Consider the following 21,455-nt stretch of genomic DNA (forward strand, 5'->3'; position numbering starts at 1 on the left):
AAAACAGCAGTTAGTGCAAACTAACAGCCCTAAGTACAGTACTCTGCTAAAGGCTCAGGCAAAGAAAATATTTAAGGTATTTATATGGTAAATCAGTGTATATTTGTTAAGAAAAAAAGCACAATTTAACACTAAGGACATGCAAATAGACAATAGCAATAAAAACTAACAAAAAATTCTGCTGTTCTCCAGAATGCTTCCCCTAAACATCGCTTCAGTTCCTAAACTTCTCCTCTGGGGCACCAGAGCCATTCCACGTATTTGCTGAATTTTCCTACCATCTCACGTAATTAATTAATTTAATCTGTTAAGTGACCCAATGAGGTGTTGATTAGCCAAACGAGGTCTGCTATTGGCCGAGGCAACAAACGCCTGGGTGCATGGGCGTGGTCGCTGGGGTGACTTAGGGGGGGTTTTGAAACGTCTGAGCTGACACTTTGACAGACGTGATGTCATAGTTTTACACCAACATGAAGATCATTTACACGACATTTTCGTTGCCTAAGAACTTTGCATAGTTACTGTATGTAGAATAAAGAAAACGGCAGAAGGATAACATAAGAGAAAGGGGGATTGAAGTGGGCAAGGGGGCAGATCAGTGCTGTAATCATCGTCATCACAGAGTAGCATCAAATTCACTTTTCGCAGTGAAGAATTTAAGGGACGTTTTCGAAGAGTATCTGTTATTTAAGCTCTTAGCTTGTTTAACTAACGACTAGTTTATTTAATCAGCTGTTTTTACTAGAGGAACTGAATGTATACATAGATTATGTACATACATAGATTTTTTTTGGTGCGTTTACAAGTCCAGGGTTTGCTGACTGGAATGTAAGACCCTGTGGCCTTGGGTCCAGTTATGTAGCAGTAGATCCCAGTCAAAGAGTGGCAGGCAAGATCTAGCAGCCTCGCCTGGGTGGGCTGGCAGGGAGCACAAGGGGTGGGCTTACCTTGGGACAGTCCTCACCCGCGTATCCTGCTCTTGTTGAAAAAGAGCCGATGTCAAACACAAGGGCCCCCACCTCATCTTGGAGAAAATGAGAGAAAAAATGTGTGAACAGGGACGAAGGGAGACGGGGAAGGCAGTAATGAGTAAGAAGCACACAAGACACCCAAAGCTCATTGAGCCATTGAGCTGATGTCTCCCTTAAGTATGGTCACCCTCATTCCAACCATTTTCCAGCTGCTTATGAAATATAGAGTGGTGGGGGAGTGGGGGTGGGCTGTAGCCTATCTCAGCAGCATAGGACATGAGGCAGGGATACACCCAGGATCCCTCACAGAGCACACACACACACATACACACACACACACACACACACACACACACATGGACACAGACTGCATGAACCATAAGAGAAAGCCAAACACTTGCAAACTCATCACACACAGAGCAGAGACATAATTCAAACCTGCAACCCTGGAGGTACGAGGCAAACAGCCCCCCCCCCCCCCCCCCCCCCCCCCAACTGAACCACCATGCCAACCTCTAAGAGATTCTCTTTTCTTTTAACTGTACTTAAATGCCAAAAGGTAGATGGTATTTCTTCATGAGTGAGGGAAGGAGGCTGTGGGACATCAACAGGCGGATTGGTGAAGCAATGGCAGTAATATGGAGACAGTACCGTTCTGTTGTGGGAAAAGAGGAGCTGAGCTGGAAGGCAAAGTTATCGATTTACTGGTCAATCTACATCCTTACCCTCACCTTTGGTCAAAAGCTCTGGGTAGTGACTGAAAGAATGATATTGCAGATACAAGTGACAGAAATGAGTTTCCTCCGCAAGTTGTCTGGGCTTAGCCTTCGAGATGAGGAGCTTGGGTATCTGGAAGGAGCTCAATAATGAGCCGCTGCACCTCCCAAGGAGACAGCTGAGGTGACCTGGGCCTCCTTGACACCTCCCTGGGGAGGTGCTTTGGGCATGTCCAACTGGGAGGAGACCCCAGGGCAGACTCAGGACACGCTGGGGAGATTAGGTCTCTCGATTGGCCTGGAAATGTCTTTTTATCCCACTGGAGAAGCTGGTGGCTGGGGAGAGGGAGATTTGGGCATCTCTAAGAGACCTGGACCCATGCAGATAAGCAGGATAAAATGGATGCAGGGGTAGAGGTGGTAGGACATAACCTGCTCACTATGTGTGGAGATACTGCGTCTACATGGTTGGTTTTAGCATTGGCATGTAGCACGAGGGATTTTAAAAGGGTGACCTCAACACTCAATATCAGTTGGAAATTCATGCTTTGGGGTCCTACTCCCGTACGAAGTGCAAGGTGCCACTCTACAAAGAGCAGAGCTTGAACAGTAGAGGATTTCTTGCTAAAGAATAAGCTGGCATTGTTATGTATGAAAACCTGTGGCACTCAACTAGGGTGTCCACTGCCCTATGGCCTATTTTTTCCTGGGACAAGCTCCAGGCACTCCCTGTCCCAGTATGGGAAAGCGGTTATAAAAGACAGATGGATCTAAATAGGCTATGTGCAGCCAATTAAACATACAGCAAAACAACTCCTTTGTTTTATAGGTTTGTATGTTGCTTGTATGGTCCAAGACTGCCTTCTTCCCCTTTATTACCAAAAAGTGAGTTTATTCAAACTGATTCTTCTACCCTCCCCAAAGGAGACCTTAGTAATTCATTGAATACTATATCTGTGTGTGTTTGTGTATGGTTTTTTTGAGTAGCACTCCTAACTAAACGTAACCCATCCATCCATCCATCCATTTTCCAAACCGCTTATCCTACTGGGTCGCGGGGGGTCCGGAGCCTATCCCGGAAGCAATGGGCACGAGGCAGGGAACAACCCAGGATGGGGGGCCAGCCCATCGCAGGGCACACTCACACACCAGTTACTCACAACATGCACACCTATGGGCATTTGGCAACTCCAATTAGCCTCAGCATGTTTTTGGACCGTGGGGGGAAACCGGAGTACCCGGAGGAAACCCCACGACGACATGGGGAGAACATGCAAACTCCACACACATGTAACCCAGGCGGAGACTCGAACCCGGGTCCCAGAGGTGTGAGGCAACAGTGCTAACCACTGCACCACCATGCCGCCCCCTACTAAACGTAACCGTTAATTGATAATTATGATACAGTGAATCTTACGATTGATATGTTGAGATGATTATATTTATTTAATAATTCGTTAAGCAATATTTTATTAATGAACATTTACCCGTTCCTTCAAGCATTTGACAGAGGAAGTACTTGAAAGACTACTTAATTAACAATCTGATAGTTTCAGTATTGAAATATAAATGCGACACCGCCTCGCTATACAATCTGAAACGTGCAATATCACTTAAAAGGTTGATTGTAACAGAAGCTATCATATATTGTGGATCTCCATGGATGACATAATTTGTTCTAAAAGCACATGCTGTCAAGGGCTCATCTGACGAGCAAGGGAGGAAGTTAATCATCATTCGTCTAACAGATCGATAGACCCTTCGCTGGACTGTCTGGAGCGGCGCCAGCGACGGTACTTTCCATCACCATCAAATCACAGAAGAATGAAGTCTTTATGAAGAAAGGCACCGGATTCCTGCAGAGGAATTACAGATTCTTGATCTCATAACACTTCATCGTATCCATTCCAATCGCAATACCCTCTATGGCAGGAAAAATGAGGAGTCAGATTTTTGTTTTTGTAATTTTCCCTACTGCGCGTGTACTGGTTAAGGTGTCATGACAGAAAGGATTCATGCCGCTCACATGCAAACGCGCCAGCCCATGTCTGCACATCTAGACACATGATGACTCTCGGCAAAACAAAAAAAATCGCGTACAGTTGCTTAACCAAATCGTGTGATCGCCATTCACATGTATGTAAGAGTTTGTCATTGCTGTATTTGAATAGTACTGCAGGTTCAGTTACACCCATTCATCTCGGCTTCCTTGTCTATTGCGTCCTCTGTTGCGTGAGATTAGCAATGTACAACAATACGCCATCCGTGCCGCGTTTCAGCCGCAAAAGCACAAACACAAACGACAACGATCTTACCTCCGCCATAGACCCCGCCACTCATATTGTCATCTAAATATTATTCTAATCTCCCAGGGAAAATCAACAGCTAGCTGGCCGTGGAGTAGCTAAGGAACACCTTATATCAAAACAAATGAAATGTTAGAGGACTGTGATTTCGGGTCAGTTCGAACTTGGATAAGGTGGTGAATTTCTGATTTTTTTGGGTCTGCGGGGTGATGCACGTACAGACAGCGGATTGCCCAAAAATACGCTGCTATCCTCACACACCCCCCCCCCCCCCCCCAGCCCTCCGCCTACCCATTCCCAATTATTTCCTCGTTGTCTCTCGATTTCCCAGAGCTGGCCAATCAGATATCGGAACATCGGCTGTGGGCTCATGCCATTGGCTGAAGTTGCCGGCCGGAGCTTTTAAAGGTCCCCGTTCGCGCATGTATCGCGGCCAGCAATGGTCGGTCAAAGACTTTAGGGTGATTTCGCCCGCAAAGTCTGATCCTGCCAAGCTGAATGGCACGATGCGGCAGCATTGTTTGTGATTGATTACTGACATATGATGTCCACAATAGACAATGAATGACCCCAAACGTAGCCTTTTGCTCGCTAATTATAAGACAATAGGCATCCCACAATATACAAGTTTTAACTAATTAACATACCATTGCGACAAGGATTTAAAAAAAATCTCTGTAATATTTTCCGTGATCTACAATGAGCAAAAAGGACATTGGAAAGTGTCACCACCACTTATCCCAAACAGCAGGGAACACGCAGGATGCTGAGCTTTCCTCTTCGCACATTGGGGTCGGTAGGTAATATAACCTACCTGCTTACTGTACGTCTTCACATAATCTCTTAATGCGTTCATTGTATCAACACAATCCTTTACTCAGCCGATCAGAGTTGCATGTAGACGTTTACCAACAGAAGTCAGGATAGGTCAAATGTTAGCCTTCAAATGTTAATATCCAAATGACGAACATACGATGACATCATTAATTGAAGACGATATTTCAAATATAACAATATGCAAATACGATACACAGGGATACTTACAAGGCTTTGTAAAGAATATCCTATCCGTGCATGTTATGTTTTACTCAGTGTAGCTAACTGCTACTATGTTTATTATTAAGCTCATTTTCTGTGCTTATCTCGGTCACATGGTGTTTGTTAGTTTTATTCACTCAATGTATTTTCAATTTAAGCATAAAGAAACATTTTTTTCAGCGGCCATCTTTTTGTCCATCGGCTCTATAGGAAAGAGATAAATATATTTTTATCCATACAACGGATGTTGTTGCTATAGGCAACCGTTCTTCTGTCACAACATTCTAAGACCTGAAGAAGAAGTCAGATGGGATAAACCATTCTGGGCTTTTATGTGGGTAGAAAGCTGACGCTACTTTGCACACCGTGGTTATCTGGCTGCTCACTGGGTTGCAGGGTGAAGCCCCTATTAATTCACCAAGACTCAAAAACTCTGACGTGTACTGTATATTGATTTAGTGGAAATATTTAGAGTCTTGGGGAGTCAGAAAAAAAGAAGTAAATGCACATTTGTGGGTTAAGTGAGTGAGAAGGAGTACAAGATAATCACCTCAGGACCGGGTCACAGTGGTAAGGGGGCCATAAACTGTTAGAGTTGAAGCAGAAAGACAAATATCGGACTCCGACCTCCCCTTGGCACACGCTTCCCATGAATATAAACAGGAAAACAAACATTAATCTTCAGTTTGTCAGGCCTTAAAATATATTTAGACTTACAGTCCTTAACCAAATATGAAACTCGTGTAATTATCATGTATTTGACTTTGACAATGTTACATTAACATTTTGGGTTACTTGCAGATACAAATTGTTGTATGTGTACATATGCATACACACACGCGCACGCTCGCCCATACACACACACACACACAGAAGTATTGCATCATATTGAACACTTTCTGTTTCATTATTCCAACAGAACAACTTCAAATACACCTTATCTGGTTATATACTGTTAGATATATAATGAAACTTTTCAGTTTCGAGTCCAGTCATTTCATCATTGGATGTTGTGCGGAGCTAAATATGCCTGCATTAAAACCATCTACGCGGCCTTCATTAAACACGATATTATAAAAATAATGTTAAAGAACTTCACGTGCGATTATTCTGTCCTGCAATACAAAAACGTGGTCTCCAACAAATAGTTTCAAATGTGAACTGAAAAAAATACATTGTTTATGTTTGGGTAGACTTCCTGCAGTTAGAGCCTCGGGGTTTCGGCTACTAGAAGACAAAAGAATCGAGTAATTGGTTTATTTTGTCATAAAGGGAATTAAAATGTTCCACCAACTGATGACATGGGCTTTTAACGTGTAGCAGACAGATTTTGCGGAAAAAGTGCGAATCACGTGACCGGTATTCGGCCGCAGGCGGACCGGGAACGTTCGCGTTCGCGCATAAAAAAGTCACTTGAAAACGAAAACGATTTTTTTGTTCTGTGCCGTATCTTTATACCTACAGCTTATGCATGATATGTCATGTGGAAAAAAGACAGGACAAACATTTAAATATCTTTTTAAGATATATTTAACGCCAGTGTGGCTGAAAATCTCGTTTCAGTGACAGTGGCTGTGGACCCTGCCTCGCCTGTATCTATCTTCCTAGAAGCAGCGGCGTTGCCGAATGGTATGGTCTCTCCGAATGGGTGTGGTTGAGTTTCTCTCAATGCTACTGCCCGTGCAGAAGAAGGTGATTTATGTGGTGTACGAGTCGGGATTGTTTGCATGTACCTAGGTGTAGGCATACGCGCATTTCTACTTCGGAGCATCGTTTCGTTTATTTCTGCGCCGAAAGGCGCGTCTCCAGATCAGCTGGCAAGATAAGTCGATTTTGGTTCTATTGCTTATTTTTTTATTTTGCAATCAAAAACCCGAGTCCGATTCTCTTTCTGGTCTTCGCAGTTTATGTAGTCGTTCATTTTTGGACAAGGGTGCGACGGGCATAACGGAAAAAGGGAGAGGGAGGAGAGAAGGAAGAAGGGGAGTACCGAGCCGAGCGAGGAAGGAAGGAAGCGAGGGATCAGAAAATACATGCCGCAAAATAGCTCTCAAACCGCCAAAAAAAAGAATCTTTGATATATGTTTGGTGCTAATTCTCTGAAATACCGAGTGAGCAAACATACTACGCGTCGTGTTGTTACAAATATAAAATCGTAACAGTAAGTTTCAGGACTTCAAAAACCATTTGAAGCAGAGAAGAGGATTTGGCGGTGTAATACACATACTGCATTTTTGAGGAGGCCCTGAATCGACTTGATGTTCTTCTCAAAACACTACTGCTTAAAACAAACCGCATGACAAGCATATCATTCAACCTTTGGTAGTGGATTGAAACTGCTGGAAATCCGAACGGCGTGTCTGGCAGTGAGCACACGCGAAGAGAAGATCAAGTAGTAAAATACGCCAGGAAATTCAAGGAAATAGCAGGTACCACGTCGCCTGTCGACAAACGGCCAACATCTGTGGGCCACCGCCGCTGTACTTATTATGAATTAACAGGCCGATCAGCTGCGCTTGTTCCTGTGGGCAGAGCATTGATAATATATATATATATATATATATATATATATATATATATATATATATATATATATATATATATATATATATATATATATATATTGATAAGGTGATGAATTACATAGCTCACCAGCAACTGTAATGACACATACAATGGCCGTCATACACAGTTGTGGTATGATATTATGTTGGCCATGGACGCAGTGATGAGTTTCCGTCCTACGTTTTTTTTTTTTTTTTGTGGGGGGGATACGGGTTAACAGCTAACGTGGCAGATGAGTGTGCGGTAAAAGGTTTTTGTTCATGCAAGCTTATCTCTAGCCCATCCATACATTATATGAATTTTTAGTACTTTTTCATAACTGTATTCTAAATTGAATTATGAAAAAGTGGATTATTTAATATGGTCAGGGTGTCCGGCCCTATGTGTCAAAGCGAGCGGGGTGGGGGCGGCCCTTTATCTTCTTGTTCTGCACCTGAACGGAGTTGGCAGGTCACTAATAATGGCCACGTTAAAGTCAATGCCTTCTTTCGTACAACATCCATTGTTGTCGTTCTTGGCGATATTAAGGTTTAATGGCAGGTTTTGCAGTGGGGAAAAAACTGATCTAAACAGTTAAACAAATGCACTGTATTCTTCAATGGGACTAAGCAGCAGATGGACGTATTGTGACAAAGTAAATGTTTAATTTTAATTGGTAGTAATAACTTGCAGTCTACAGAAATGTGCAGCGCGACATATGGAAAGAGACATTGTCCTAAATGAATTACCGATTTATATTACCGTATCTGCTAAATAATTCATATTTTAGGATATGATTGGCCAAGTTGTTAACACATAGAAGTTTTAAATGCCGCTTTTTAAAGTCGTTTGACACCTAATCGAAACTGCAATAGATGATCAGACGAGCGCTTACTTTCTGTACATCCTGTTTACACTCTTATATTTCGAAGCGGCATTTACGGACTAAAGCGATCCGCGTCACCCTGAAAGACGAAACAAGGTTTTTATTCGCAGGATTGCCGCTGTTTGCGCCTGCGGATGGAACGCGCAGGCGCAGCGGCAGACCGGGGCAGCGTGTCCCGGGAGCTGGAGCGAGTTACTGAGGTCCATAAGGCCTTTCTTTCCACTCGGTGCCGTTTCTGTCATCCTTTCTGCATCTTTAGTCATTTATCCATAACCCCCTGTATCCAGAACATGATTGCCGTGAGCGGAAGGATAGGTCTCGATACAGGGGACATCGTCCACGGCTGGTCAATACGTCAATCTTTGTGCATTAACAACTCGATCTTTCTTGTAGATCACATGAATATAGTGCGTATTAAAATCACATTGTATTTGTTATTCTGTTATGTATTATTTAATTCTATTGCCGCATTTCTGCCGGCTGTGCCGTGAGTGTATACCTTTATCTTGCTATCTCACCTGTCACTTAATTTTTAAATGACTTCCTGGAGATTGGAAGTTCCGTGTGGCGTTGATGTTTAAGCTATAACTGTGTTGGGGGGCCTTTATAATGCTGTGTCCCTGTAACGTTTTCAGGGACCTTTCCAGCCAGATGGGGATGTCGCCTAATTGAGCTGAATGGTTGTCGCTGGCTAATTTCCCCCAGTTGCTCTCTATTAGTTGTATGATCTGTATGTTTCCAGCCCCCTGGGGGGGGGGGAGGCGGTGCTGCTTAATTGCCTCCTGCAGGATGTGCTTGCGATGCAGAGGGACTCTTCAGAATGCAACATAGGCGCACACTGGTGCAATTTTAACATTAATCATGTACTTTATTTAGTAGTTGATTTTATTCAAAGCGACATGCATCTGAGACTGCCAGTGATACTCATCCTCGAGCAACTGGGGGTTAAGGGCCTCACTCAGGAACCCTGCAGTGAATCCTCCCTGCAAACCCTGGGATCTTCTGATCACAGTGTCCTGACGCCCTGAGTCACACGCTGCCCCTACAATCTGATGCGCATCTGGTCAGCATCAGCCTGTCACCATCTCATTGTCATTCACTGGTTTCTCTGCATGAACACAAATGCCTGGGGGGGAAAAAATGTAGCTTTAAAGTCTCCAGCAGAGAGTCCATTCAAGAAGAACAACAAAAATCTTAACGAAGACCTAGTTTGAGAGACATGAAGGTATCGCAGGCCGGATTTTCATGGAGTCATCCATCCATCCCTCCATCTATCCATCCATCTATCCATCCATCCCTCCATCTATCCATCTATCCATCCATACATACATCAATACAGCTGTCCATCCATCCCTCCATCCATCCCTCCATCTATCCATCCATCCATACATCCGTTCATCCTTCCATCTATCCATCTGTCCATTTTCCCCGTATCCATACAGGCACATGGTTATCCTGGGGATTATTCTAGGAAGCACTAGGCATGAAGATGGGGAATCCTGGAAGGACAGTACTGTAATCGAACACTGGATTCAAATGACTTAAAATTCCCTTGATATTAAATTTGTTGTAAGCAGCAGTTTAGACAGTTTGAAGGTCATCATAACTCGCTAACAAAAAATGTAGTAAACTATTCATTGCAGGTTATCAGGATATGTGAGGCTGGGGCCTTGATTATTATCTTAGACTTAAATTGATAGTATTTCATTGGGAGGATGAAACTGTGTTTCGCCCGTCGCCCATAGCAGTGCTTTGTGTGACTAGCTGACCAGCCGTAATGGAGACAAACAAGGAAATCTCTCCGTTGTCAAGAGCGGCTGCGATGCAAATGCCGTGCAAACCCGCAGCGGCTGCATGGCTGCGCTGATGAGCGGCTGAGGGAGGCATTTGAATGGGTGCGCAGACGCATGCAAAACGGGCTGCTGCTTCTGTTAAGCCTGCGATTAAATGCATAATTTGAACGGCCCGCTGTGCTCGCAAATGACTGAGGTCCAGGGAGTGGAGCACTTGGGGTTCGTGTCGTGGCGACGCCGAACGGAGAACATTTTCCCGGAGGATGTTTCAGTGTCAGAGTAGCCGCTGAAGGTGAAGACTTCTGAAGGATACGTTCCGGGCTGCACCGAGGCAGCCTCCAAAGGTCAGGGTGCCAGCTGAGCCATCAGTATCTAAAGGACGGGCGTCTGGCTGCTTCGAGGTGATTTTCAAAGATGTGATTGGTGCCTCCACTGAGCAGCAGCTGCACTCGCAGATCTCCCAAGGGTAGCGTGTTGAGGTCTGGACACACTGAGGTGACACGCAAAGGGCAGCGGACAGATTTCTGGTAACACAGGTGACTAAGGGAGTTGATTAATTGACCTCTAAAGGTGTCGTCTTCTCAGCAGGACTAAATGCGTATGAGGAGGAGGGGAAGTGGCTCCGTTTGCCGTGTGACTGAGGCTTTGGGTCCCAGTGATAGCAGCACTGCTCTGCCCATGAGGAAGGCGTGGTAATTATGTTAGACTGCCCCCGGTGGACGTCTCGGTGTAAGTGTGTCTGCTAAATGTAATCGCCGTTACTGAAGCGTAGCAGCGGCCTGCCGTAACGTGGACTGACCGGAGGCCGTGGAAACACACAGACCACAGAGGTAGTGCCAGCATCAGGGAATTTGGTCATTTTTAATTGCGCCTGTTGGTAATTCTCCCCAGGAACTGTCAGATCCAGGCATATGAAGACTGCTTTCTGTATGGTTTGTAATGATGATTTAGAGATCAGACTGGTAGATGTAGTTTTGAAAGCAGTTTTTGAGGAACTCCTCGGGGGGGGTCAGCTGACTGGCCGTTGGCTGAGCGAACTGCGAGGGGGCAGCTTGCTTCCGTTTCGTAGTTTAATGTTTGTTAAGACCGTTTAGAGGCGGTTTAGTGCTGCACTTTGTATATGAAAAACGTTGCTTCCCCATGAAAGAAATTCAGTCTGGTATGTATTTTATCTGACGCCTGGCGCTCCTGGGTATACTGTACACAGAAAATGACACTCTGCTGTGTGATTTGTAATAAACAGGGGTTTGGCATTTAAAAATGAATCAGTCTGGAATGAGCTCAGCAGATATGGATTGATACTCGCGCGTGTTGTATGTGGGTGTGCATTGCATTGTGGGTATCTTAAATGTTGCAATGAAACAAATGCTAGCATCTGTTGCTCAAAGTTTTGGGGCCACCTGTTCTAATCCTTCTATTCCAGAATATTATATGATTTCAAATTACAAAAGCAGGAAGGTAAATCACAGATGGCGAGAGAAAAGCAGACATTGCGGGTGATTCCCTCACACAAACCGGAAGTGAAAGGTTACGTGGGTGTGAAGGCTGTGTATGTGCTAAGCAGAGATTGGGTTCAGTGGATGGTTGGTAAATCTCTGGGACTTCATTTTGACCTCTCTACTTTTTATGTCGTCTTGTCCTGTCGTGCTGTCTATATGTTCCAGGAGATATGGTTTCATATGGGGGTCTGTTTTGGTTTCGTATTGATCTTTGAAGGTGGGTCACGTGTGTTTTGGTTTACCGTATACCACGATAATGCTACTACACTAACCGTTGGACCATTTCTTTGCCTACCCCTGCAGGTTGCTGATTGGCTGGAAGGTGGTGGGATTAGCACCAATCAAGTATGAGTGAGCTGGAGCAGCTGCGCCAAGAGGCGGAGCAACTGAGGAACCAGATTAGGGTAAGAGAGGCAGCAAGAGAGGGGTAGGAAAAATGAAGGATTCATGAAATTCAAATAGCAGTTAAATTGGCTTGGATCAGACCACTAATTGCCAACAGGTTTTTACATTTTTGTTATGAAAAAGGCATTTTTAAATTGCTCTATTTAGGCTTAAGTTACTTGAAGGTAATCGGTGTCTGAATTTCATTTACAGAAACAGGCAAGAGTGTAGTGGGGAAATGTAAGAAAAAAGATTAGAATAGAATGTCACTGTAGCAAGTTACAACAAAATTCTGAGCAATATTGACCAGCAGTGCTTGGAGGTACATGTGAATATCAAGGGAACAAAGTTAAACCAGGGGAAGAAAAATGATACCGCAGGCCAGGAGCAGCTTGACAATACAGGCAAGGGGAGGCTGTAGCGCCAGGTGGAGAGGAGCTACAGAGCAGGTGGACGTTTAACAGCATAGTAACTTACCGCAGGGTAATGGGCTCAGAAACGACCACAGACTCGGATGACAACCACTGCCACCCATTCTCAAAGTTACTGTTGATTTGAAAAGCTGTTCATCAAAATAGTTTGATCCAGGGAGCTGAAGACCCGGCCGTCCGGCTTTGTGGACTGCAGCATTGAGGGAAGCGGCTTTGCAGGTCTCGCGAACCGGGCTGAAAGATCGTTGAGCTTTTATGGGAAGGTCAGGAATGCGGTGTGGCTCGAGTTTCCACCCCCAGCCCCCAAGGGCCCAATATGTGAATCATCACATATCGCGCAGTCAGCATTTAGAATGATAAATATTGCATTACGATATTTCATCATGAAGGCAAATGACGACCTAATCGATATGTGTATAGTGTTCATTAAGAATAATGAAGTTTCCATGCTCTGTCTGTTCCCTGGACTGAGAAGGAGCAGGTGTTCAGGAGAGGCAACTATTATGTAAGCAGGTCATACTGTAGCTCGAAGGGTCTTTGGACTCTCGCGTGACGAGCCTTAATCTAATTACCTTGCCGGACACCTGTAACGCGTAGTGAACCTGCTGCGATTGACCTACCGGTGTCGTATCTCTGATTGCAGGATGCCCGGAAAGCTTGCGGGGACTCGACCTTGACACAGGTGCGTCCGAGATGGTGGGGCCCTGGGGGCCGATCACCCGTCCCTTGTCCTGCCGCTTTCCTCCGCACTGCATGCGTATATGACCCCCGCAGCTGACCCCCGCAGCTGACCCCCGTGTTTCACGTGTTTCAGATATCCGCTGGACTCGACCCCGTGGGCCGGATCCAGATGCGGACGCGGCGAACGCTACGAGGGCACCTGGCTAAGATCTACGCCATGCACTGGGGCTCCGATTCCAGGTGAGGCATCACTGCACGCACACGCATGTGCACACATGCATGCATACCGCAGTGTTGTCAGTCTGACGCCGCACTTACCATACAGGACACGTGACCAGTAACTGTCCTAAAAAGTGGCACATTTATGCAACCTCACAGATTGGACAGACATCTGTCCATCCATCCCTCCCTCCATCCATCCATCCATCCATCCATCCACCCACTCAGAGGCGATTCTAGAGTTTTTTAAGGTGGGGGGCAAAAGGAGAGCCGTAATTCATACAGACCTGTTTTGAATTAATGAGTGACAGCAGAAGGAGCACACTGGGGCCCCCTCCACTTCCAGCACGGACCAGTGGCCCCGCCCACATATCGATCCCTGCATCCTTTCATCCACCTGTCCACCTTCCATAAGCACATATTCAGTAAAGGCTGACAGTGAGTCTGGGGTCTCTCCCAGCAAGGGTCGGATACCAGACAGGAGCCACCTTTCCTGTGTCAGAAAAATAAGCTCGGAACCCTCCTAGAGTGCAGCTCTGCTCTGCATTTCGGCAGGGGACCTGATTCAGCCTGGGCTTCTGGCCGGGCCGGGCCCCCGCCGGCTTCCCGAAAGCCAGGCTCCAGGTGCCCCCCAGCTGCCTGCCCGCAGCAAACAGGCCTCTGCTAGCACGTAGCGTGAGAGCTGCTCCATTTGCCTGACATGCAAAGCATTAGCGGCTGCGCTGACATTGCAGTGGCAGGGAGAGGCGTAGCAGAAACAACCTGCTCTTTTATTGTTGGTTTTTTGTGGTATCCAAATAGACGAGCAAGGCCCAAGCTGCGTTATTTTAAGAGTAAAATAAAATGTAGGCTAAAAATGATTTGCACTGCACTAATATACATAATTTACTGTTCATTTTTACATGTCATCCGTAAATGTAAACGCTTCATTTGCAAGTCAAAGGAGTCATTTGGGGTCTTTACCTGTCACGTACTGAGGTTTTGCTCCCTCTGTAGTGTCTCGATTACACTGGCAGCTTAACAGAGTGAGATCTTTGCTTAATCTCCCCTCCCCCACCACAGGCTCCTTGTCAGTGCCTCACAGGACGGTAAGCTGATCATCTGGGACAGCTATACCACCAACAAGGTGAGGGCTCTGCGTCCCTCGTGCGGGGGGGTGGGGGGGGGCGGTGGGAGGAACTCCACCCCGGATGCTTTGCGGCAGTTCTTGAGCCCATCAGCTCCAACACAACCTTAATTAAGATAAGCAGGCAATTAGGAGTGTGTCTGACGACCCCTCCCCGGAACAGCCATTGGGCAGTAGTTTGACACCGACTCTCACATCCACAGCTCTGGATAGAGACGGGCTGTGTGCAGCTCAGTGGGATATGGACTGTGATCGGAAGGTCGCCAGTTCAAATCCCAGAGTCAGCATGACGTTGTCGCTTTTGGGCCCCTGAGCGAGGCCCTTAACCCCTAGTTACTGCAGGGACCGTCTGACCCTACATTCTCCATGATATGTCAGTTTTAATAAACGTTTGCTAAATAAATGTAAGGTGTAAATTGCTGATGGCTTATTGCTTGGTGATCAAGGCCAGCAGGGGGGACCCTTTGTGTATCACGCACAGTGCAGATTAACGCCTCGCCCTGCCCCCCTGTCACCCAGGTCCACGCCATCCCTCTGCGCTCCTCCTGGGTGATGACGTGTGCATACGCCCCCTCGGGGAATTATGTGGCCTGCGGGGGCCTGGACAACATCTGCTCCATCTACAGCCTGAAGACACGCGAGGGCAATGTGCGCGTCAGCAGGGAGCTCCCAGGGCACACAGGTACTTGGGTCGTTCCAGATATGATACTGGAGGTCATTGAATAGTGGTTCCTCTCAGCTGAAGTACTGGGCCATCATACCATCATTTCATTTAATTTATTTAGCAGATTTTTTTGGCAGGTGACACACAGTTGAGAGTGCAGTGTCAGCCAGTCCCTGGGGAAACTGGGGGGGTTAAGTGCCTTGCTCAGCAGCACACGGGTGACATCACTCTGTAGAGTCTAGGATATGAACCAGCAACCTTCTGGTCACTGTATCCGCCATCTCCATGCAGGAGTTTCAATTTTAATTACTGAGGATTAATTAATTCGTCAAAACCACAAGGGTAATTCATAAACTGCGCTGGGATACTTAGGGGGCGGGGGGGGTTGTGCAAGGTCCCTGACATGCGGTGCCGGTTTGCTGTCGCTGGCTGTGGGGCTCCAGTCAGGTGAGCGCATTGTCACACGATCTGGCTGGAGGCGGCCTGTGACATGGTGACATTGAGGCCGGGGAGGTCTCCCTTTTTAGAAAGTTTGCCGCATGGGCTGTGATGGGCCCAGTGTCAGATATCGGCACACGCTGGTGACAGGGTGACCGTTGTAGTGGGGGGGGCTCCTGGCAGAGTCATCGCTGCTGTAATGGAAGCTGCAGGGAATGGGATCGGGGTGGGGGGGGGTGGTGTCTCACCGGCCTCAACAAGGGCAGCAGAGTCATTACATGGGAATATAAAATGAATATAATGAGCGGTTGCTCCCTGCCTCCCTTTCCTGTTCCTCCCTCTCCAACAAAACCCGTATAAGGCCCTTGTTTGACCCTCCCATTCTAGCATCGCGCTGTATCAATGTTTCTCAGCCTGGTCCTCAGAGACCCCCCACATAGTCCTACCGGGAGCTGGGAGGAAACAAGGATGTGTACCGTCTGGGGTCCCTGTGTGTGTGTTTAGAAGAAGCTGGTGAAGCGTTCTTCATGCAAACAGGCTCCTGTGGACCTGCAGCTGTGGTGAAAAAAAAATAGGTTTTCTCCTGGTCTGGTCCTTCACCAAATGGGACTTGAGTATGAGAGGGTGTTACTGTTGTGGCTTTCATGAGAATGCACCCCCGCCCTCTACCTGCCGGTGTGCTTTCCCTCACACTTCTTTTTGCATGCTATGCAAAGCATTACTGGGTTGGTCACCTCGGGAGAATCGGAGGTATAGGATGCTTGGAAATAAAAAAAAAAAAAAAAAATGGAGGGAGAATATAGAGAAGAAGGTATGGTAATCTTGTGTAAAAAAAACAAAATGGAGAAGTGCGAGAAGTATGGCCATATTATGTTAAAGGAACAGAGGGAGTGTGCTGAGAGACGTATGGTGATCTTATATAAAATAACTGTTGGAGGCCTGATTTTGCTGGCTCTGAAATCAGTGCAGGATGTTTTAATGTTTTTTCTAGGTGCATAATGAAAAGCCATTTCAAAGTGGAAGTCTGGGCCAAGTGTCTGTGGTACGGATGGATTTAGAAGGTTATAATCCGATGAAGTCGGCACAACGCGAAGCACCTGCTGTATCGCTGTTACTGTAATGGTTTATTCATGTTAAGGTCTATTGATTAACTTAAGTTACTTAAAGTCTTAGATGGTTTTTGCAGTATCATTCCTCATGCCAGGTGGTCTGTTTGTCCTCTAGGTTACCATTCCTCATGCCAGGTGGTCTGTGTGTCCTCTAGGTTACCATTCCTCATGCCAGGTAGTCTGTTTGTCCTCTAGGTTACCATTCCTCATGCCAGGTGGTCTGTGTGTCCTCTAGGTTACCATTCCTCATGCCAGGTGGTCTGTTTGTCCTCTAGGTTACCGTTCCTCATGCCAGGTGGTCTGTGTGTCCTCTAGGTTACCGTTCCTCATGCCAGGTGGTCTGTGTGTCCTCTAGGTTACCGTTCCTCATGCCAGGTGGTCTGTTTGTCCTCTAGGTTACCGTTCCTCATGCCAGGTGGTCTGTGTGTCCTCTAGGTTACCATTCCTCATGCCAGGTGGTCTGTGTGTCCTCTAGGTTACCGTTCCTCATGCCAGGTGGTCTGTGTGTCCTCTAGGTTACCGTTCCTCATGCCAGGTGGTCTGTTTGTCCTCTAGATTACCGTTCCCCATGCCAGGTGGTCTGTTTGTCCTCTAGGTTACCGTTCCTTATGCCAGATGGTCTGTATGTCCTCTAGGTTACCGTTCCTCATGCCAGGTGGTCTGTATGTCCTCTAGGTTACTGTTCCTCATGCCAGGTGGTCTGTTTGTCCTCTAGGTTACTGTTCCTCATGCCAGGTGGTCTGTTTGTCCTCTAGATTACCGTTCCTCATGCCAGGTAGTCTGTATGTCCTCTAGGTTACCGTTCTTCATGCCAGGTGGTCTTCATGTCCTCTAGGTTACCGTTCTTCATGCCAGGTGGTTTTCATGTCCTCTAGGTTACTGTTCTTCATGCCAGGTGGTCTGCATGTCCTCTAGATTACCATTCCTCATGCCAGGTGGTCTGTTTGTCCTCTAGATTACCGTTCCTCATGCCAGGTAGTCTGTATGTCCTCTAGGTTACCGTTCTTCATGCCAGGTGGTCTTCATGTCCTCTAGGTTACCGTTCTTCATGCCAGGTGGTTTTCATGTCCTCTAGGTTACTGTTCTTCATGCCAGGTGGTCTGCATGTCCTCTAGATTACCATTCCTCATGCCTGGTGGTCTGTATGTCCTCTAGGTTACCATTCCTCATGCCAGGTGGTCTGTTTGTCCTCTAGGTTACCGTTCCTCATGCTAAGTGGTCTGTATGTCCTCTAGGTTACCATTCCTCATGCCAGGTGGTCTGTGTGTCCTCTAGGTTACCATTCCTCATGCCAGGTGGTCTGTTTGTCCTCTAGGTTACCGTTCCTCATGCCAGGTGGTCTGTGTGTCCTCTAGGTTACCGTTCCTCATGCCAGGTGGTCTGTGTGTCCTCTAGGTTACCGTTCCTCATGCCAGGTGGTCTGTTTGTCCTCTAGGTTACCGTTCCTCATGCCAGGTGGTCTGTGTGTCCTCTAGGTTACCATTCCTCATGCCAGGTGGTCTGTGTGTCCTCTAGGTTACCGTTCCTCATGCCAGGTGGTCTGTGTGTCCTCTAGGTTACCGTTCCTCATGCCAGGTGGTCTGTTTGTCCTCTAGATTACCGTTCCCCATGCCAGGTGGTCTGTTTGTCCTCTAGGTTACCGTTCCTTATGCCAGATGGTCTGTATGTCCTCTAGGTTACCGTTCCTCATGCCAGGTGGTCTGTATGTCCTCTAGGTTACTGTTCCTCATGCCAGGTGGTCTGTTTGTCCTCTAGGTTACTGTTCCTCATGCCAGGTGGTCTGTTTGTCCTCTAGATTACCGTTCCTCATGCCAGGTAGTCTGTATGTCCTCTAGGTTACCGTTCTTCATGCCAGGTGGTCTTCATGTCCTCTAGGTTACCGTTCTTCATGCCAGGTGGTTTTCATGTCCTCTAGGTTACTGTTCTTCATGCCAGGTGGTCTGCATGTCCTCTAGATTACCATTCCTCATGCCAGGTGGTCTGTTTGTCCTCTAGATTACCGTTCCTCATGCCAGGTAGTCTGTATGTCCTCTAGGTTACCGTTCTTCATGCCAGGTGGTCTTCATGTCCTCTAGGTTACCGTTCTTCATGCCAGGTGGTTTTCATGTCCTCTAGGTTACTGTTCTTCATGCCAGGTGGTCTGCATGTCCTCTAGATTACCATTCCTCATGCCTGGTGGTCTGTATGTCCTCTAGGTTACCATTCCTCATGCCAGGTGGTCTGTTTGTCCTCTAGGTTACCGTTCCTCATGCTAAGTGGTCTGTATGTCCTCTAGGTTACCATTCCTCATGCCAGGTGGTCTGTTTGTCCTCTAGGTTACCTGTCCTGCTGCCGCTTTATCAGTGACAATCAGATCATCACAAGTTCTGGAGACACCAGCTGGTGAGTTCCCCTGCCTGCTTTAGGAGCATGTTTATTTGAACTACTTCTCAATCTAATAATGAGAAACTATGGCCTTCACTTTCACATTACATTTTGAATTACATCTCTCGTGTCACTTCTTGCGGCACAGTGCATTGTGGGACATCGAGACGGGGCAGCAGACCACAGTGTTTTCAGGCCACAGTGGCGACGTCATGAGCCTGTCCCTGTCTCCTGACTCGCGCATCTTTGTGTCGGGTGCGTGTGACGCCTCCGCCAAGCTGTGGGACGTCCGCGACAGCATGTGCCGCCAGACGTTCGTGGGGCATGAGTCCGACCTCAACGCCATCTGCGTGAGTTCTGCCTTCACACCCAGTTAATGAAGGTGAACCGAGAGCAGCGTGAACGGGATGGAATATCGCAGCTCTATGCCAGTTAAGTGTGTTGAGCTGCTGTGGTGATGTCACTGTATTCAGTGAGCTGAAGACCCCCCCATGTGTGACCCAGACTCCCTTGCACACATTTTTGGTGTTTATTCTGACCCTGTGGGACTGAATGGTCTTATGACTCGTAGGTTCTTCTTTTGTTCATTTGACTTTGAATCCATTTTCCATGTCTCTCACACCCTCCTCTTCCTCGCAGTTCTTCCCCAATGGTTATGCCTTCGCCACGGGCTCCGACGACGCTACCTGCCGCCTCTTTGACCTGCGGGCCGACCAGGAGTTGAACCTTTACGCTCACGACAACATCATCTGCGGCATCACCTCGGTGGCCTTCTCCTGCTCAGGGCGCCTCCTGCTGGCCGGATATGACGACTTCAACTGCAATATCTGGGACGCCATGAAGGGAGACCGTGCTGGTGAGAGGCCCCAGCGTCGCCCCGCTCCCTCTGCTTCATCTCCTTCACTTCATCTCTAGTATCGTTTCTTTGCTCAGTTGATATTGCTTTGATTCCCCTACAACTTTTCGGATAGTTTAATAAATGACAGGCAGCGACAGTAACAGTAATCTCATGTAAGAATCACCCAAATCTTAAACGCAAGTTAAAGTATAAGCCATAGGTTTAGATGCTCTCGATGATGATGGGTAGTTAGAGCACTTACCATGGCCCTACTGTTCTGTCTTCCTGTGCCCCCCCCCCCCCTTTCAGGAGTTCTAGCGGGTCACGACAACCGCGTCAGCTGTCTGGGCGTGACGAACGACGGCATGGCCGTCGCCACCGGTTCCTGGGACAGCTTTCTCAAGATCTGGAATTGATTGAGCACTGGACATGGACACACACGGACACACACACACACACACACACACACACACACACACACACACAGAGCACATATGCTATGTAACGTCACTGTACATATTGCGTTAATATTACATGCAGCAGTGCAGTTAAGGCACACGAACGTCCAGAAGTGAATAACACAGCGCGGACAGCACTGGCGCAGTGCCTGAGTGGACGTGGACTTGTGCACGCGCTCACAGCCTGGTGGCCTGTCACATGACTCCCTGCGACACAGCTGGAGTGCTGCATCATTGCGCAAAACTGCACATACATGCTTTTTCCAAAAAGAAAAAAAAAATGCTGAGATGTTCATAAGTATGTACGGGGGGGGGACACCAATAGACCTGGAAAACATGGAAGAGGAAGTGATATTTGCCGGGATGGCCCCAATCTCTCATCTTCAGAACAAGTGGGGGGGGGGGGGGAGCAGGACCCCCTTGATAACTGATCTGTGGTCTGTGCCTGGTAAGGCTGGACAAACTGCACATCAGGGCTGGGGGGGGGGATGAATATAGAGTAGCTGTGTTGTTGGGAATGAACTGCAGGTGGCGCTGTGACAGATGACTGGTCAGAGGGGGTTTGAGACTTGGGGTCCATCTGTGTCCATCTGTGAGCTCCTGTCCTGATATGTCTGCATACATAAATGTACAGGAAATGGGTTGTTTTTCTGAATTTTTAATGGGATTTTGTTTCTGCACCTCAATACTCTTTTAATGTAATAATAAATAATATGACAGTCAACAAAATTCTACATAAGATTATATATATTGCTGTTTTCTCAAGTTTTGAAGAACATGGCAAAGTATTGGCATCCTGCTTGTCAGGAATTTACACATAAGATCGCTGAAGAGGAACATTCTAGAACAGGGGTGGGCCGTCTTATCCAGAAAGGGCCATTGGGTATGTGGGTTTTTTGCTGTAACTCCATAATTAGATTACTAATTAGAAGACTGATTGGCTGAAGAGTCCTCACACCTGGGTTTGATCAGCTGACCTAAAGGTTACCC

The 21,455-nt window shown here is 46.9% G+C and overlaps 2 protein-coding genes and 1 long non-coding RNA gene across 3 annotated transcripts in view; 2 read left to right on the forward strand and 1 right to left on the reverse strand.

The window, feature by feature from the left end:
• The window catches only part of LOC125750248 (actin-like protein 6B), a 10,726-nt gene extending 6,496 nt beyond the window's left edge, over window positions 1-4,230 (reverse strand). The window contains exons 1-2 of the mRNA XM_049027733.1: window positions 4,003-4,230; window positions 948-1,024 (exon numbers count right to left, since the gene is read on the reverse strand). Coding sequence (XP_048883690.1) covers window positions 948-1,024; window positions 4,003-4,027 — 102 coding nt within the window. The 5' untranslated portion in view covers window positions 4,028-4,230. The remainder of the gene's footprint in view (window positions 1-947; window positions 1,025-4,002) is intronic.
• Window positions 4,231-6,666: 2,436 nt separating this feature from the next.
• LOC125750269 (guanine nucleotide-binding protein G(I)/G(S)/G(T) subunit beta-2-like) lies at window positions 6,667-21,194 on the forward strand. The gene is made up of 10 exons (XM_049027772.1): window positions 6,667-7,460; window positions 12,057-12,157; window positions 13,212-13,250; window positions 13,383-13,489; window positions 14,531-14,594; window positions 15,114-15,276; window positions 19,121-19,187; window positions 19,318-19,519; window positions 19,809-20,025; window positions 20,317-21,194. The coding sequence occupies exons 2-10, from the start codon at window positions 12,101-12,103 to the stop codon at window positions 20,421-20,423; spliced, it is 1,023 nt and encodes a 340-aa protein (XP_048883729.1). The 5' UTR covers window positions 6,667-7,460; window positions 12,057-12,100; the 3' UTR covers window positions 20,424-21,194.
• LOC125750270 (uncharacterized) lies at window positions 15,949-18,754 on the forward strand. Its single transcript, XR_007400314.1, has 3 exons — window positions 15,949-17,600; window positions 17,841-18,640; window positions 18,681-18,754. It is a non-coding gene; the product is annotated as an uncharacterized LOC125750270 (long non-coding RNA).
• Window positions 21,195-21,455: the final 261 nt, after the last annotated feature.

The sequence above is a fragment of the Brienomyrus brachyistius genome, chromosome 10 (genome assembly GCF_023856365.1).
Source record: "Brienomyrus brachyistius isolate T26 chromosome 10, BBRACH_0.4, whole genome shotgun sequence".
Taxonomy (NCBI): Eukaryota; Metazoa; Chordata; class Actinopteri; order Osteoglossiformes; family Mormyridae; genus Brienomyrus; species Brienomyrus brachyistius.

Excerpts from the sequence above, each read along its gene's own strand:
- LOC125750269 (XM_049027772.1), top strand. The coding sequence starts at position 12,101 with ATGAGTGAGCTGGAGCAGCTGCGCCAAGAGGCGGAGCAACTGAGGAAC. Across the intron at positions 14,595-15,113 it reads ACAGCTATACCACCAACAAG|GTCCACGCCATCCCTCTGCG; the intron begins GTGAGGGCTCTG and ends CCTGTCACCCAG. Across the intron at positions 20,026-20,316 it reads CATGAAGGGAGACCGTGCTG|GAGTTCTAGCGGGTCACGAC; the intron begins GTGAGAGGCCCC and ends CCCCCCTTTCAG.